The sequence below is a fragment of the Mastigoproctus giganteus genome, chromosome 6 (genome assembly GCF_048544385.1).
Source record: "Mastigoproctus giganteus isolate SK-2022 chromosome 6, ASM4854438v1, whole genome shotgun sequence".
In the NCBI taxonomy this organism is placed as follows: Eukaryota; Metazoa; Arthropoda; class Arachnida; order Uropygi; family Thelyphonidae; genus Mastigoproctus; species Mastigoproctus giganteus.
Window position 1 is genome coordinate 221,933,894 of NC_143580.1, and position 14,261 is coordinate 221,948,154.

General features: G+C 35.8%; 1 protein-coding gene across 3 annotated transcripts in view; it reads right to left on the reverse strand.

The window, feature by feature from the left end:
* The window catches only part of LOC150085010 (leucine-rich PPR motif-containing protein, mitochondrial-like), a 380,604-nt gene that overhangs the window by 298,684 nt on the left and 67,659 nt on the right, over positions 1 to 14,261 (reverse strand). For all 3 annotated transcript variants that reach the window (XM_090376735.1, XM_090376734.1, XM_090376736.1), the window contains exon 6: positions 4,003 to 4,089. In XM_090376735.1, coding sequence (XP_090232861.1) covers positions 4,003 to 4,089 — 87 coding nt within the window. The remainder of the gene's footprint in view (positions 1 to 4,002; positions 4,090 to 14,261) is intronic.

Here is a 14,261-nt window from a genome sequence, read left to right on the forward strand (position 1 = left end):
TGATATCCTGTCCATTCCAGCTTATTAGTGGAGTTGGTACTGAAAGAAATTTCCCATTAAGTTTTCTGACTTTGTTTCATATAACATGGGTATCTGTATTTTTGTTAATTGTGGAGGCAAAACGTATCCATGATTCCTTTCTACTCCTACACTGGACATATCTGGCTCTAGCTCTAGCTTTTTTTAAAATTTATGAGATTGGTAGTGGTGGGATATTTTTGGAAGAGATTCCAAGCCTTATTCTTCTCTCTTGGCTATACTGCATTCATTATTCCACCATGTTGCAGCATGTTTATGATATTTTCCAGAAGACCGGGGTATTGTAGCTTCAGCTGCCATTAAAATTTGATTTGTGATATGAGTTACAGCATTGTCTATAGGCTGAATGGTAATTGTTTGTTCATCTATTGTCACAAGTGTTTCATTTGTCCAGTTAGCTTTATGGAATCTCCATCTTTTTTTTTTGGCCCTCGGGATGTGAAATATCATTTGTTAATATTTTGCAGGCCACAAGGAAATGGTCACTATTCAGGGGATTATTTAAGACTGTCCATTCAATAAGTGGGAATAAGACTGGTGAACATATGGAGATGTCAATTGCAGAGGTTGTTCCGGTGGGCAAATGGATGTACGTCTCGACTCCTGTATTCAGGAGCAAGAGATTTTTCTCTTCCAATAATTTTTCAATCAATTTTCCCCATTTGTCTTGATGGTGAGATCCCCACGGGGGATGATGTCCATTTACATCACCCATGATAACGACTGGGGGTGGTAGCTGAGTTACTAATGCTTCAAGATCTGCATATGTATACTCTTGGTTTGGAGGAAGGTAAAGTGAAACCAGTGAGAAAGTAAACTGTACTGACACTTGTACTGCAACTGCTTCCAAAGATGTTTGTAGTTGAAGGTGTTTACATGGAATTCTGGAGTCAATTAGAATAGCCACTCTGCCATATGCTCCATCCGAAGGAAATCGATCTTTTCTATAAGTACCGTAACGGTTTACTGCGATGTTTACTTCTGGAGTTAAGTTAGTTTCTTGAGAGCAGACTCCTACCAGATGATATTTATCAATTAAGTCATGAATGTCATAGATGTTACTGCGGAAACCCCAACAATTCCACTGTATTATTGTACGCATTATATTGGATTTGTATTTGTATCTGCCTTTTTGCGAATGGCAGTCTGTTTATTTCGTTCAGGTTTTTTCTCTTTTTTAGGGAAGTGTGGACGAGTATCCATCTCTTCCTCAGCGTGTATTTCTAAGATCAGTTCCTCTAAGACTTTTTTCGTATGTATCCATGTGATCACGAACAGCATTTTTGTCTTCTGTATCTCTAACTTTAGCATTTGTGAATGGCTGGGGGGCAGAAGATGTATCTGGCGGAATCGTAACTGGTGGTTGGAACTGGTGGATGGCTTGGTTGGAAGTTGTCATTGAGAATGATTTAACTGATGGAGCTAAGATTGAGTGAGCCCAATCAGATATAGAGACATTGGGAGGGACTGTAACCATAGTTTGAACCGCAGTAGTAGAGGTAGCAATAGCACTTATCTGTTTTTATTGTTGAACAGTTGCTGCATATGTGTGTGTTACTGCAATTGGCAATATTTGTTTCTTTGCTTCAAGATACGTAACTTTATGCTCAGTTTTATACTTCTGAATCTTTTTTTTCTCTTTTCCATGTTTCACAGTCTTTGGAATAAGCTGAGTGAGTGCCTCTACAGTTTGGACACTGTAAAGACTGTGCAGAACATTTGGTATGGATATGATCTTTAGACCCACATGAAGCACATACTGCAGCCCCTCAACTTACTGCCTGTGAATGCCCAAATTTTTGACATTTGAAGCATCTGATAGGGTTTGGTATGTACAGTCAGACATGACAGTTCAAATATCCGGCTCTTACAGAATTTAGTGGATTTGGAGAGTTGAAAGTTAGTATGATGGTTCTGGTTGGAAGAAAAGAGCCATCCCTTTTAATTAGGATTCTCTTGATCTGAATAACGTTTTGATCTGAGAGTTCTTGTTTAATTTCTTCCTCAAATACATGAAGATCCCATTCTGTTATAACTCCCTTTGAGTAGTTTAAGGTGGCATGAGGTGGGAGTTCCTCCAAGTGTTTTCAATTTAAGTAACTTCTCAGGGTGCGTGTGTTGTGTTGTTTCAACAAACAGGTCACCTGATTTTAGTCTGTGAACCATTTTTGGTGAGCCAGCAGCATTCTCTAAACATTTCTGGATCAGAAAAGAAGAGAGCTTGCTGACTGGCTGGTCAGCCAAGGAATGTATTATTAGGAAGTGAGGCTAGATATTTTGGTCTGTATCCTTTTGTCTCTTGGCACAGGAAGGGTTGTGATCTTCCTGCTCTCTAGAATGTGTTGGGGAATTGATCCCACAAGAGTCAGTATTGGTATAGTCCATTTTTGCTCCCTTCAGCCCTTGGTAGATTAACTTTTCTGCCAAGATTTCCGGCCCCGCCACAGGGAGGCAGGAGCAGTGCCTGGTGTGACCAAGCGAGTAGTAGTAGAGGTTAGTAATAAACTATGAGAAATAAAGAAAGGTGACTGCCTTCCTTGCTCTGTACAATTAATTTTGTAACAAGAGCGGTTATGAAATAAATAGATTTCTTAATGACAAGAAAGAAACAGAACTGCAAATTGCTTTTGGATATCGCACTGGAAGCACAGAGAAATCGCTCAGTCACAATTGCTTGGCACCCCGGGCTGAGGGGAGATATCGGTTCTCTTTGGCTGAGCTGCTCCTACACAAAACCTTACCACTAGGTTACAGCCATAAATGGTAACAATGATGACCACTTATTATCATGCCATCACAAAAATAATTTGCATTTGTAGCAAATTTTTAAATCATAAGGATCTCTCGGGATGTTTGGCTAGCTCTTCACTTGATCTGAACAACCATTTTTCAGTTCTATTTTCATAAACTTTTGTGGTTTTTCTTTTTTAGCAGCTAGAAAGATGAAACTGATCTGAGTTGGATCAAAAACATTGATAAGATTGCTGATTTCTACTTCAAGAACTTGATAAACCATTTAAAATTGCATAAATTATGTGGAAACTATAACAGAATTTTACATAAATCATTTATATATTTTTAAAATTCTGTGTATCAATTGCACATAATGCCATTCAATAAAGTTTTTAATTCTCTTTCTTCCTTTAAAAAAAAAAAGTCTCTGCAGTTTGACAATGTTGTTAGCATTTTAACAACAAAGGAGGCTGAATTTCTACAACAGCATGGAAATTACGGAATGTACATGCCTCTTTTAAAAAAAAAAATAATAATAATAATAATAAATTAAATTAAATTAAAATCCAAGTCAGCCTTAAAACACCTTTATACATTGTTAGAACCAAATAATAACTGTGTAAAGGAAGTATCTTTAAGATTAACTTAAATAGTTAAGTCCCCTGCCACTGATAACTGCTATTTTTTTCTGAAATGGTAGCAGCACAATATGTCTTCCTTTTTAAAGTCTGTTTTGACGTAACTATTCCAAGCCCTAAGAACTTAGCATTGATAGTAAGAATTACACCATTTTGTTGGGGTAAAGGGGAAGGGAGATATTGCATTAATAGTAAGAATCAAACATTTTTGTGTTTCTTACTATTAATGCAACATCTTTTTTTTTTGCAAATTCAACCTACAAGAATTACAAGCTATTTTCAGGGAATAAATTTGTAATATTTCCTGCTGCTAAAATTACAAATTATAAAGACAACATATGAATTTAAAAGATGGTATGCAAAGTCAAAATCTTATGGTAACAACCATCCTGTTAATATTATGTAGTTTAAATACTCTACAGAAAATTACACTTAAAGCAATATGACTTTAGTATGTCAATTCGAATTATTTTAAAAATACATGCTCAAAGTATTAAAATCCCAGATTTAATGAACTTTAAAATGTTTAAAATTGAAAATAATGAAATCCTTATTTATATAATAAAGCACTTTAAAATTGATTTCAACTTACTTGTTCCTAGCATGTCCAGTTATTAATGAGTTGAATACCATTTCAGAGACAGAAAATCCTGTTTCCTTCATATGTTCCAATATTTTACTGAAATAACAAAACTTCAAAATTTTACTAATAATAAAAAATAGTATCACAGTAGCCAACTACCTCTTTGATAAACTGAATCAATATTCAAAAGCACTTATTCTGAATTTCCAATTTTCAAAGATACTTTGGTATTAATTTTCAATTACTACCAGAATATTATCTTATGTAAGATGGTATTCACAATGATCAAATACACAAAAATGTATTAAAGCTGTATATGCATATTATCAGTGTACATCCTTGGACTAAACAAAAGAAGTGAAATGCCTGAAACTGCACTGTATTATTAAATGAGATGTTTTACTCTAAGAGATGTTAAATGCTATAGATGTATAATATATTAAATTTCCACTTCAGATGTATGTTAGTTATGAAATTAATTCTTTAATGTAAATTCAACAGATCTAGAATTTTGCAATCCTTTCCAACAAAAGTACAGTTTTATCCCTACTGCTAAAAGGTATCTAATATATCTGGAATAATGTTTGACCATATTCTTATTTGAGTTGCTGCCATATGGCAATCGAAATGACCAACTCATGGAATATGTTTAGAACCTTCTCAGTATTTGACTGTTATTTTCTCTCTCTCTCTCTCTCTCTCTCTTTTTTTTTTTTTTTTGTATATCATGTTTTGCAGACCATAAGATGTACCCAGGTTACAGAAAGGAAAAAATATTTTTCTCTGATTTGAGACAAACCCTTGCAGATCTGACCTACAACGGTTTGTCTTTACCCGCAAATTTCCACACATCTATTCCACAACTGTCTTTCCTCAATTTGAATTTATGCCCCCTCAAGTGTGGAATTTGAGCAAGAGAAAGAATCCCACCAGCATTGAGCCTGCTCAACCCATTCAAGGCCTTATACACCTTAATGAGATCACCTCGCAGGTGTTTAGTCTCCAGATGCTGCAATTTGCAGAAATTAAGCCAGTCTCGGTAACAGCACTAATCTCATTGCCCTTCTCTGTATTCGTTCTAGTAGTTCAACATCTTTCCTAAAATGAGGCCTCCAGACCTGTTTGCAATACTCAAGGTGTGGCCTGACCATTGCCTTATACAAGGGGATAATCACCACCTTATCCCTGCTAGCAAAATTCCTATACAGGTATTTCCCATTTTACGAGTTTTCACTTTATGAGTTTTTTTTCAAATATCAAGTATCAACAGAATCAAAAATATGAACATTAATTGCAATAAATAAATGCTAACCATTCAAAAATACAGTATATCAAACCATGCACGTAGCCATACATTACATTATTACTGTGCATGCATTTATTTGTTCAGGCAGAGATAAGGAGGGAGGTCCAACTCTTAAAGAATTTCGGAAAAAATTCCATATTTTAGATGCAATCAAAATAATAAAACGAGCCTTAGAAAAAATTACAGAGAAGAACATGATGTTTGGAATAAACTCATCATTTTATTGATAATTTCGAAGGATTTCAAGAACCAGCGGAGATCTTAGAAGTGGTTATTAATATTGCTAACCAATTGCAGCTTGAGGTTTGTACAACTAACGTCACTGATCTGCTTCCAACGCACAATGGACAGCTCACAAATCAAGACCTTGAAATGGCAAAATGTGAAGAAGCTGAGGAAAAAGAAGATTTAACAGATAAAACTCCTGTTCGTTCCTTTATTCTCAAGGAGCTTGATTAAGCGTTTCAACACATAGAAAAAGCAATTGAGATTTTTGAGTCAAGATTCAAATTTCAAGCACACTAAAAAAAGTTGCTACAAATTTAAAAAAAAAAAAAAAATGCTTATGCATGCTATCATAAAATTTCTAAAGAAAACAGAAGACTGTCTTGGAAACACACAACCCTTGAAGCATTTCCGAAGAAGAAAATGACTCTGTGCTTCCAACAAACTGAGTGCCAAACCATCAACGAGTGTGCATTTAGTCAATGATGATAAAGAATAAACATTCTTTAACATTTGTATGATACAAATAATTTCTTTATTATTATAATTTGCTTCATTTTAAAGGTGTTTTCATTTCTTTTATAAATAATCATTGTTTAAGGATAAACTATTGTTTTGTGTTTCTTTATTTAACATTACTTTAGTCAAATTTCACTGCTGAGAATGCAACCCCTATTTTTAACATTGTCTATGGGAAAAATTTCCCACTTTACGAATTTTCCCTTTACGAGCTCATGCTAAGAATAAATTAACTCAAAGTTGGGAAATACCTGTATATCATCTACCATAGGCATCTGTCTCCTGATAATTTCTATGCGTCCCATGCATTTTTCTTCTCTGCCACAATTCTCATTAGTTCATCTGACATCCATTTAGGCCTAAAACTTGAACAATATTTCTTAGTTGGTATGAAAACCCTAGTAACTTCCAAGATTAATTCCTTGACTGCTTCCCATTTAGAATTTGCTTTTGGTAATATCATCAGTTGGTGACGATTTTCATTTCTTAAGGATAATGGGACACCCTAAGGTACCTTTGGACTTGCAGTTGTTTGCAATCAGTTCCAAAAAGTTTCGAAATCACCTTAGAAGGTGATGGAAGCTTTAAGATCTCCAGGTTTCTCAATAGTTCACCAATCCTTTAAAAGGTGGCACAACCGCCAGAACAGTTAGTTCTGGCAGTTGTGCGGGCTTTCATTATGTTGAGTGTGTCTCCACGTACGGTAGTGTACTTTGTGTAAGAAGTGACTATAATCACGGCAATGAATTGTAATCATTGTGGATGACTGAAATAAAATAAAGAACAGTGCTAATTGTATACCACTGTTTTTAATCAGATCCGTGTTTCGTAACAATATTGTTTAATCCTGGTATTTGACATTATTTTAAAATATTTTACCCTCAGAAAATGGCTGCAGGAGAAAAGTGGTTAAATTACACTATCTGATATAAACTAAACATAACATATCACGCTAAAAAACATGGGAACAGAGCTGCAGAAAGGTATTTTGGGCCACTGCCTACGGGAAAAAATTATACGTGTCTGGCGGAAACAAGACCTTCAAGCTGCTAAAAAAAAAAACCATAACCTTCGTCGTCCCACTCCACACTGGCCAGAACTTGAGGTAAAAAAGTGGGTAGTAGGTGAAAGGAATTTAGGAAGAAGCGTTTCTACTAAAATGATTATGCATAAGGCCAGGATATTAGCAGAAAGAAGAGGAATTCCAAATTTTTTTGGAACAGAAGGTTGGCGTCACAGATTCGTGCAAAGGCATGGTTTGTCAATGCGTACTAAAACATAAATTGCGCAAAAATTACCAGATCATGAAGGGAAAAAAATACTGGAATTCCATAAATTTGTAGTAAAGGCACAAAAACGAACTTCTTTTGAACTTGGCCAAATAGGAAATATCAATGAGGTCCCACTAACTTCTGATGCACCATCCAACAAAACTGTGAATATCAAAGGGTCCTAAACAGTGTCAATAAAAACCACTCAGCGTGAGAAAACACGTTGCACAGTAGTTTTGGCCTGCTGTTCTGAAGGCAAAAAAACTACCACCATTTGTTAATATTTAAAAGAAAAACTCCACCTAAGGAAAAAATTCCAGAAGGTGTATTTGTTTATGTTCATCCAAAAGGATGGTTGGATGAATCTGGAATAAATTTATGGCTCCAAAAAATGGGTAAGATGTCCTAGTGGTCTCTTAAGGAAACCATATCTTCTCATTTGGGACCAGTTCAGAGCCCATAGAACTGAAGTCATTAAAAATAGGGTGGGAGAATTGAATACACAGTTAGTTGTCATTCCTGATGGACTGACAATCCAATTGCAGCCTTTGGATGTGTCCATAAAAAAGCCATTTAAGCAAAATATGAGAAAAATAGAGGAGCAAATGGATGGGAGAACCCAATCATGACCTCACACCCACAGGAAGAATGAAGATGCCCACCATTGCACAGGTGTGTGAATGGGTTAAGGAATCTTGGAGAAATATAATTGGTAAAATAATTATAAAGTTTTTCAAGAAGACTGGAATTAGTAATGCCCTTGATGGCACTGAAGACTGCATTATTTGAAGACAGTGATACCAATATTAGTGAGAGAGTTTTTGGGATTTGAAGGCAATGGTTTTTTTGGATTTAAAAATGATTGAACTTTCCCTTTGCAGAACACTGTTTTTTACCATTGCCACTCTGTCTTTTTGTTCATTTTCAATTCTAGTGGTAGTTTGCTTCATATAAAATATTTTCTAATGTTGCTAAGATTCTTTTATTTCTCTTTTAAATTGCTGTATTGATAAATTAATAATAATAATTAAATAACGTATTAATATACAGTATTAGTATTTTTTTTGCTGTTCTGATCAAAAAAAAAATGTTTAGAATGAGCTTTTTTCTACTATACAGATTAAAATAAATATTAAATGCCTAAATAGTAAATACACAAATTTTTTTCTCTACAATTTTCCTTTCTAAAATGGGGGTGCGTCCTATATGCCTATGCCTCTTATATGCCGTCAAATACAGAAAAATTAACAAAAACAGTTTATTCATTCATGTGATAAATGTAACTAAAAAAATTTTAAATGACAACAATTCCAGCCTGTTTCAAAGCAATTTCACTTCTGTTCTAGTAAGTGTCACTTCTGTTCTAGTAAGTGTCACTTCGCTCAGAATTAGTGCAGCAGATATGAACAAATTCAACTTATGTGAATTTCATATTAATGCAATGTATGTATCTTCATTTCATTGTATATTTCGAAATAAAAGATTAATGAAGAATTAATATTGCATAGCCTACCAGATCCTAAGCTTATTGGTTAAGCAAAGTTCTGTGAGTTATGCTAATGTAATAAAGTAACTGCATTCATGAATATCATTTTAACAAAATGTATCTTCACTTTTAAATTATATTTTTCATTATGTATTTGAAAACAAATCTCAGTGGTGAAGAACTGCTATCTGCATAGTTTGCCAGATCCTAAGCTTATTGGTTAAACAAAGTCCCACGTACTATGCAAAAGTCTATAATAAACAGAAATGCATTCCTCTTTTATTTAAATGCATAAAAGAATCCAAAAGTGGTATAACATGAAGTGCATTCAAATTAAAGTCACCCAAAATTATTAAACAGAAATGATACATGACAGAAAAAGAAAATGTACCTAATTTTTTTTTAACAGGCCCTATAAAGTTACACACATCTGCTGCATCTTTTAACTAAGCTGCCAGGGATGCAGTGAAGAATTCTTTAGATACTTGTTTAGACTGCTGTAAATGGCACTAGTGATACTGTCCAGTTTTGAAATATCTTGCTGTAAAGATAGTCTGTCAACATAAGAAACAACCAGAAGTCACATGGCACAAGATCACTCATCCCTTGTGATCACATGATCATCACAAGAGATGAGCTCAAAATTTTTTTTTTTTTTAAATAATAAAAAATTCTTGCACCTGGGCAACATGAGGAAGAGAACTGTCATGAGAGAAATGATGATTCATAGGATGTGGACATTTTTGCTACAAAGCTGGAAGAAATTCACTTTCAGAACTAGTAGATAATCATTTCTTGCCACTGTAGTAAATTTGGAAGTGCAGTGTGTAAAGAATGATATCAGCATCCCAAAATATTGTAACTATTTATCTGTCCTTCCAATAACATGAAATTTCTTCAGCAATGGTAATTCAATTTGACATACTGATGATTGATCCCTTGACTTAGAGGAATCAGTGTCTCATCATGGTGGCAATTATGAGAAAGAAAGCACCATTTAGTGCAACATCTCACACATGATTCACATAGTACATTCTCTGCTCTCGTGCTATTCTGAATACTCACAACTGAAACTTGCTAAATTTTCAGTCTTCATAAAAAAACTATATGCACAGAGCTCATGGCCTAGCCGAAGTGTGTTAAAAGTTCATATACTGTATCCCATGCCCCCCCCCGTAACCTCTCTCTGTTAACAGGACAACTGCTGTTCTTAGAGCAAATAATTCATGGTCTTGGTTGAACATTTCATTCTCACAAGATACTTTCCTTCAAGGAACTTATGCATTCTACTTTATAGAAGTGAAGCCAATCAGACCTTATAGACCACAAACAAGCAATACCATTTATTTTCATTAAAACATTTATGAAATATAAATTAGGATACTCTAAAATTTGAATGCACCTTATACTAATAAAATTAATTTATTCGTGATAATCATAACTGAGAAAATATTTTAAATCAAAACCAATAGTTTTTTTACTCACTCTTCTAACCTATTTCAGAGTGATTCCTTGTTTTGTCCATAACAATATTTCATTGTCAAAAAATTCTTGCATATACAAACCATTGCAGAAAAATAGCAATAAAATAAAACTACAACTAGAATACTACAAAAACATACATTTACAGAGTGGTCCATAAAGCTTGCAGAATGACTGAAAAAAAATACAGCTTCAGGAAATGTTTTATTTCAGAGTTCACGATAATTCCTTGAACTGCAATGAACTTTTACCAATGATATTCAAGTCCTTTTATATCATATAAGTAAAAGATACTGCCTGTTTCTGCAATCAATGTTTTGCAATACATATCACCTCTTTATCACTGGGTGAAATCTTTATCTGCAAAGGTGCACCTTAAGTTTTGAAAAGAGGAGAAAATAAGTAAGAGTAAAATGTGGACAACAAAGTAATAAGTGACTGGTCTGATCTAAATTATTTACAAGTATTTATTCTGCAACAATTCTTTTCTTTTTTCAGTTCTTTTCCCCATGTTTATTTTATTCGTAGTATTTATTCTACAATTTTGTTCATATTTGTTTCTTACCTTGCTTTGCAATTCTGAAAATTTAGTCTAAATTTACAGTACAGAAAGCATGCAGATGTGGCTGCTCTGCATTCTCTGATGAAAATGGAAATAAAAATAAAAAATGATGATGAACAATGAAAATAACAAAAAATGATAATAAACAATGAAAATAAAATTGTAAATAACATTCTTCCACTTGGCCGTCGGTCTGCTACTTCTTCGGGGGCTTTGATTGAGCAGATCAATAGCCAGACTAAAAGAATGTCTCATACCTACCCGTTTCTGTTGTCCCCATTCCAGTTTTGCCTGATTTTAATTTTTAGGTACGAATTATCAGTGTTAAGCGGGGGGGGGGGGGGGTGTCACAGGTGACCCCCCCCCGCTTAAAGTTGCGGTCGGTGCCATAGGATATTTCCCACATAGTGAAAAGATGCACAAATGACGGTCAAAATATTTAATATTCAAATATTTGAACATATAAAATATTCTGCATTAAATACGTATATAATTACGTGGTAACTACTTACGTATCAAAATTAAACTTAAAATTCCAATTAAAATCATGAATTTAATTGATCTAAATTGATTTAATTTAATTGATGAATTTAATCATGAAAAATGTGTCGATTTTGGGTTGAACTTTGGCCCTCTTCCAAATAAACTAAAAGGGATATTAATTTTAAATCCACTGCTGCGTTATCACCCAACAATAAAGTCAACCGATCCTTCGCTGCTTTGAAACCTGGCATGTTTTTTTCTTCTTTCAACATGAAACTTCTTTTAGGCATTCGTTTCCACAAAAGTCCTGCTTCATCTATGTTAAAAACTTGTTGAGAAGTATAACACGTAATACCCCTCTTCAATAATTTTAAGAAGTTCTTTTTTGAAAGTTTCGGCTCCTTAATCTGCACTTGCGGCTTCTTCCTAGATTTTAAATCTATTCAACCAGCCCTTACTCGTTTTAAATGGTTCCACATTTTTTTTTTTTTTTTTTTTAGGTGAGTTTTCTTCAGATTATCATATTGGCTAATCACTTTCTCTTTTTTTTTTATAATATTTAACTTAACTGAATTCTGCATTGGATATTATCTTCAATAACATTAGTTAAAGTCTTTCCATTTCAATCCTAATAGCCAGCCTAGCCCTAGTTGCTTGCAGTGGAACAGCTATCTTTCCTGCTGCTAAAATTAATTCTTTATTTTTTTTTTTATAATTGTTCTTAACAGTTAATCTTGCAAGTCCTAAATTATGGCACACATCCGCTTGTCTTTGACCGGAATTGATTCACTTCAAAACGTCTAATTTAATTTTCAAATTCGGTCCTTTTCTTCCTTTTATAGTCTTCGTATTGCGCTCAGATGTTTTTGCTTTTTCATTCTTATTGGCCATTATTAACTCTTCGAATATGTAACTGCGTTGGTTGCATTAATTATGGTACAATGTTCGAGTAAACTGTCCGTTTCGCACAATGTCTAATACGGTACTGAGTGATGACTAGACTTCGGATAAATGCATATAACGCAAATATTACAAGCAATACACTTGATCATTTTTTAAAATGTTGATCTCGGAACTACATAACAAGTCACTCTACTGCAATTGTTTGTTGTTTGTTTGTTGTTTGGTTTTTAGGAGCATTAGCAACTAAGGCCATATTGCTCCGGGATATGCGGTGGTCATTCCCTGACCTTTCCGCATCCTCCATATTTGGTGGTGACGGGCTCGAACCCCGGTCTAATCAAGAAGCGTGTGCTACGCACTGCTGCTCCTTCCCACCTGGCTACGGAGGCGCCTCTACTGCAATTAAATTAGCGTGCGAGAAAATTTCACTGAGCGTGGGAAAATTTCTGAAGTCGGCATGGGAAACGTTTTAATGCTGTTTTGCTATTCATTTTCAAGCTATCAACTCCATCAAATGAAACGATTTCGTGAAATATGCCAAAAATGCAATCTGTAAAAGAGCGTTATAGTGATCTGTCACAGCGTTATAGTCAGATACGGGTCATAATATAAGAACAGCGTTATAGCGAATCAACGCAAAGCGAACCGCATTATTACGAAATTAAATGGGAAGTGCTAATAAATGAGAAAATGTGTTAAATTTAAATTTTGTAAAAATAGTGTCAGAATCAGCAAACTGGGATAGGCAACACAAAGCCCAATGGGTATGTATCAGATTAAATATGTATGATTCACTACCAGTGCGACAAACTTGCAGGAGGTGTAGGGGGCACAAAGACGAATCGGAATCACATAGCATTGCAGGGTCCGAAATGCCTTTTGTCATGCGGGAGGTCGCGTGAACAAAGAAAAAGAACAGAAACAGCAACTCGTTAGTGTAACAGAAATCATTTTAATGACAAGTTTTACATTGGCAAAAAGCCATGCTACAGAAGGTGTTAGAAAGTTCAACCAGAAGCAATCACAAGGCTTCAACAGCGGCGCTGCATGGAATCCCTAACGTTCTGGAAGATTCCTGGCATATCTCGAATCTTCCCGGCAGCTACAGAGATGCGAGTGACGAGGTCTTCAACTGAATCAACGGGGGTCTCGTACAACGATGTCTTCATTTGACCCCAGCAGAAGAAGAAGTCCAGGCATGATAGGTCCGGCGATCTAGCAGGCCAATGGAACTGGACCACCACGACCTATCCAATGCTGTCCAAATGTAACGTTTAGGTGTTGGCGGACGTCACTGGTGTAATGTGGGAGAGCCCCATCATGCTGAACCACATTGAGCGGCGCAACGACTGAGGAACGTGCTTCTTCAATAAGTTCGGGCAGGACTTGCTGTAGAAAGATCAAGTATGCCCTACCGTCCAGACGAGGGGGCAGAAGGTACGGTCCAATGAGGTGGTCCCCAACAATGTCAGCCCAAACACTGACAGAGAAACGGCATTGAGTTGCACATGTTTGCGTACCATGAGAGTTCTCCAAAACCCACAAATGGACGTTATGTTGATTGAAGGTTCCCTCTCTTGTGAAACTTGCCTCATCCGTGAACAATACGGACGCAGCAAATGCGCTGTATGCTGCACTCTGTTGAAGAAACCAAGTAGCAAAAGACCTCCGCGGAGTGGATAATCCGCAAGCTCCAATGATTGGACGCGTTGCAGATGGTATGAACTCATTTGGTTCCTTGACAGTATCCTCCATACAGTGGATTGGGAAATACCCAATCGTTGGCCTATCGCTCGAGTACTCGTACTCGGATTGCCTTCTGCTAGGACATTCTCCTCGTTGTCTGGCGTCCTCGTCGTTCGCTCTCGATTCATGGTACCTCTTGTGAAACAACCAGTCTCACGTAACCTTCTGTGCACACGTGCAAAAATCGTGTGATGAGGAGCACACCTGTGTGGGAAACGTTCCTGGTACAAGCACAGAGCGGCACGCCCGTTACAGTCCGCAGCTCCATATGCGAGGTGCATGCCG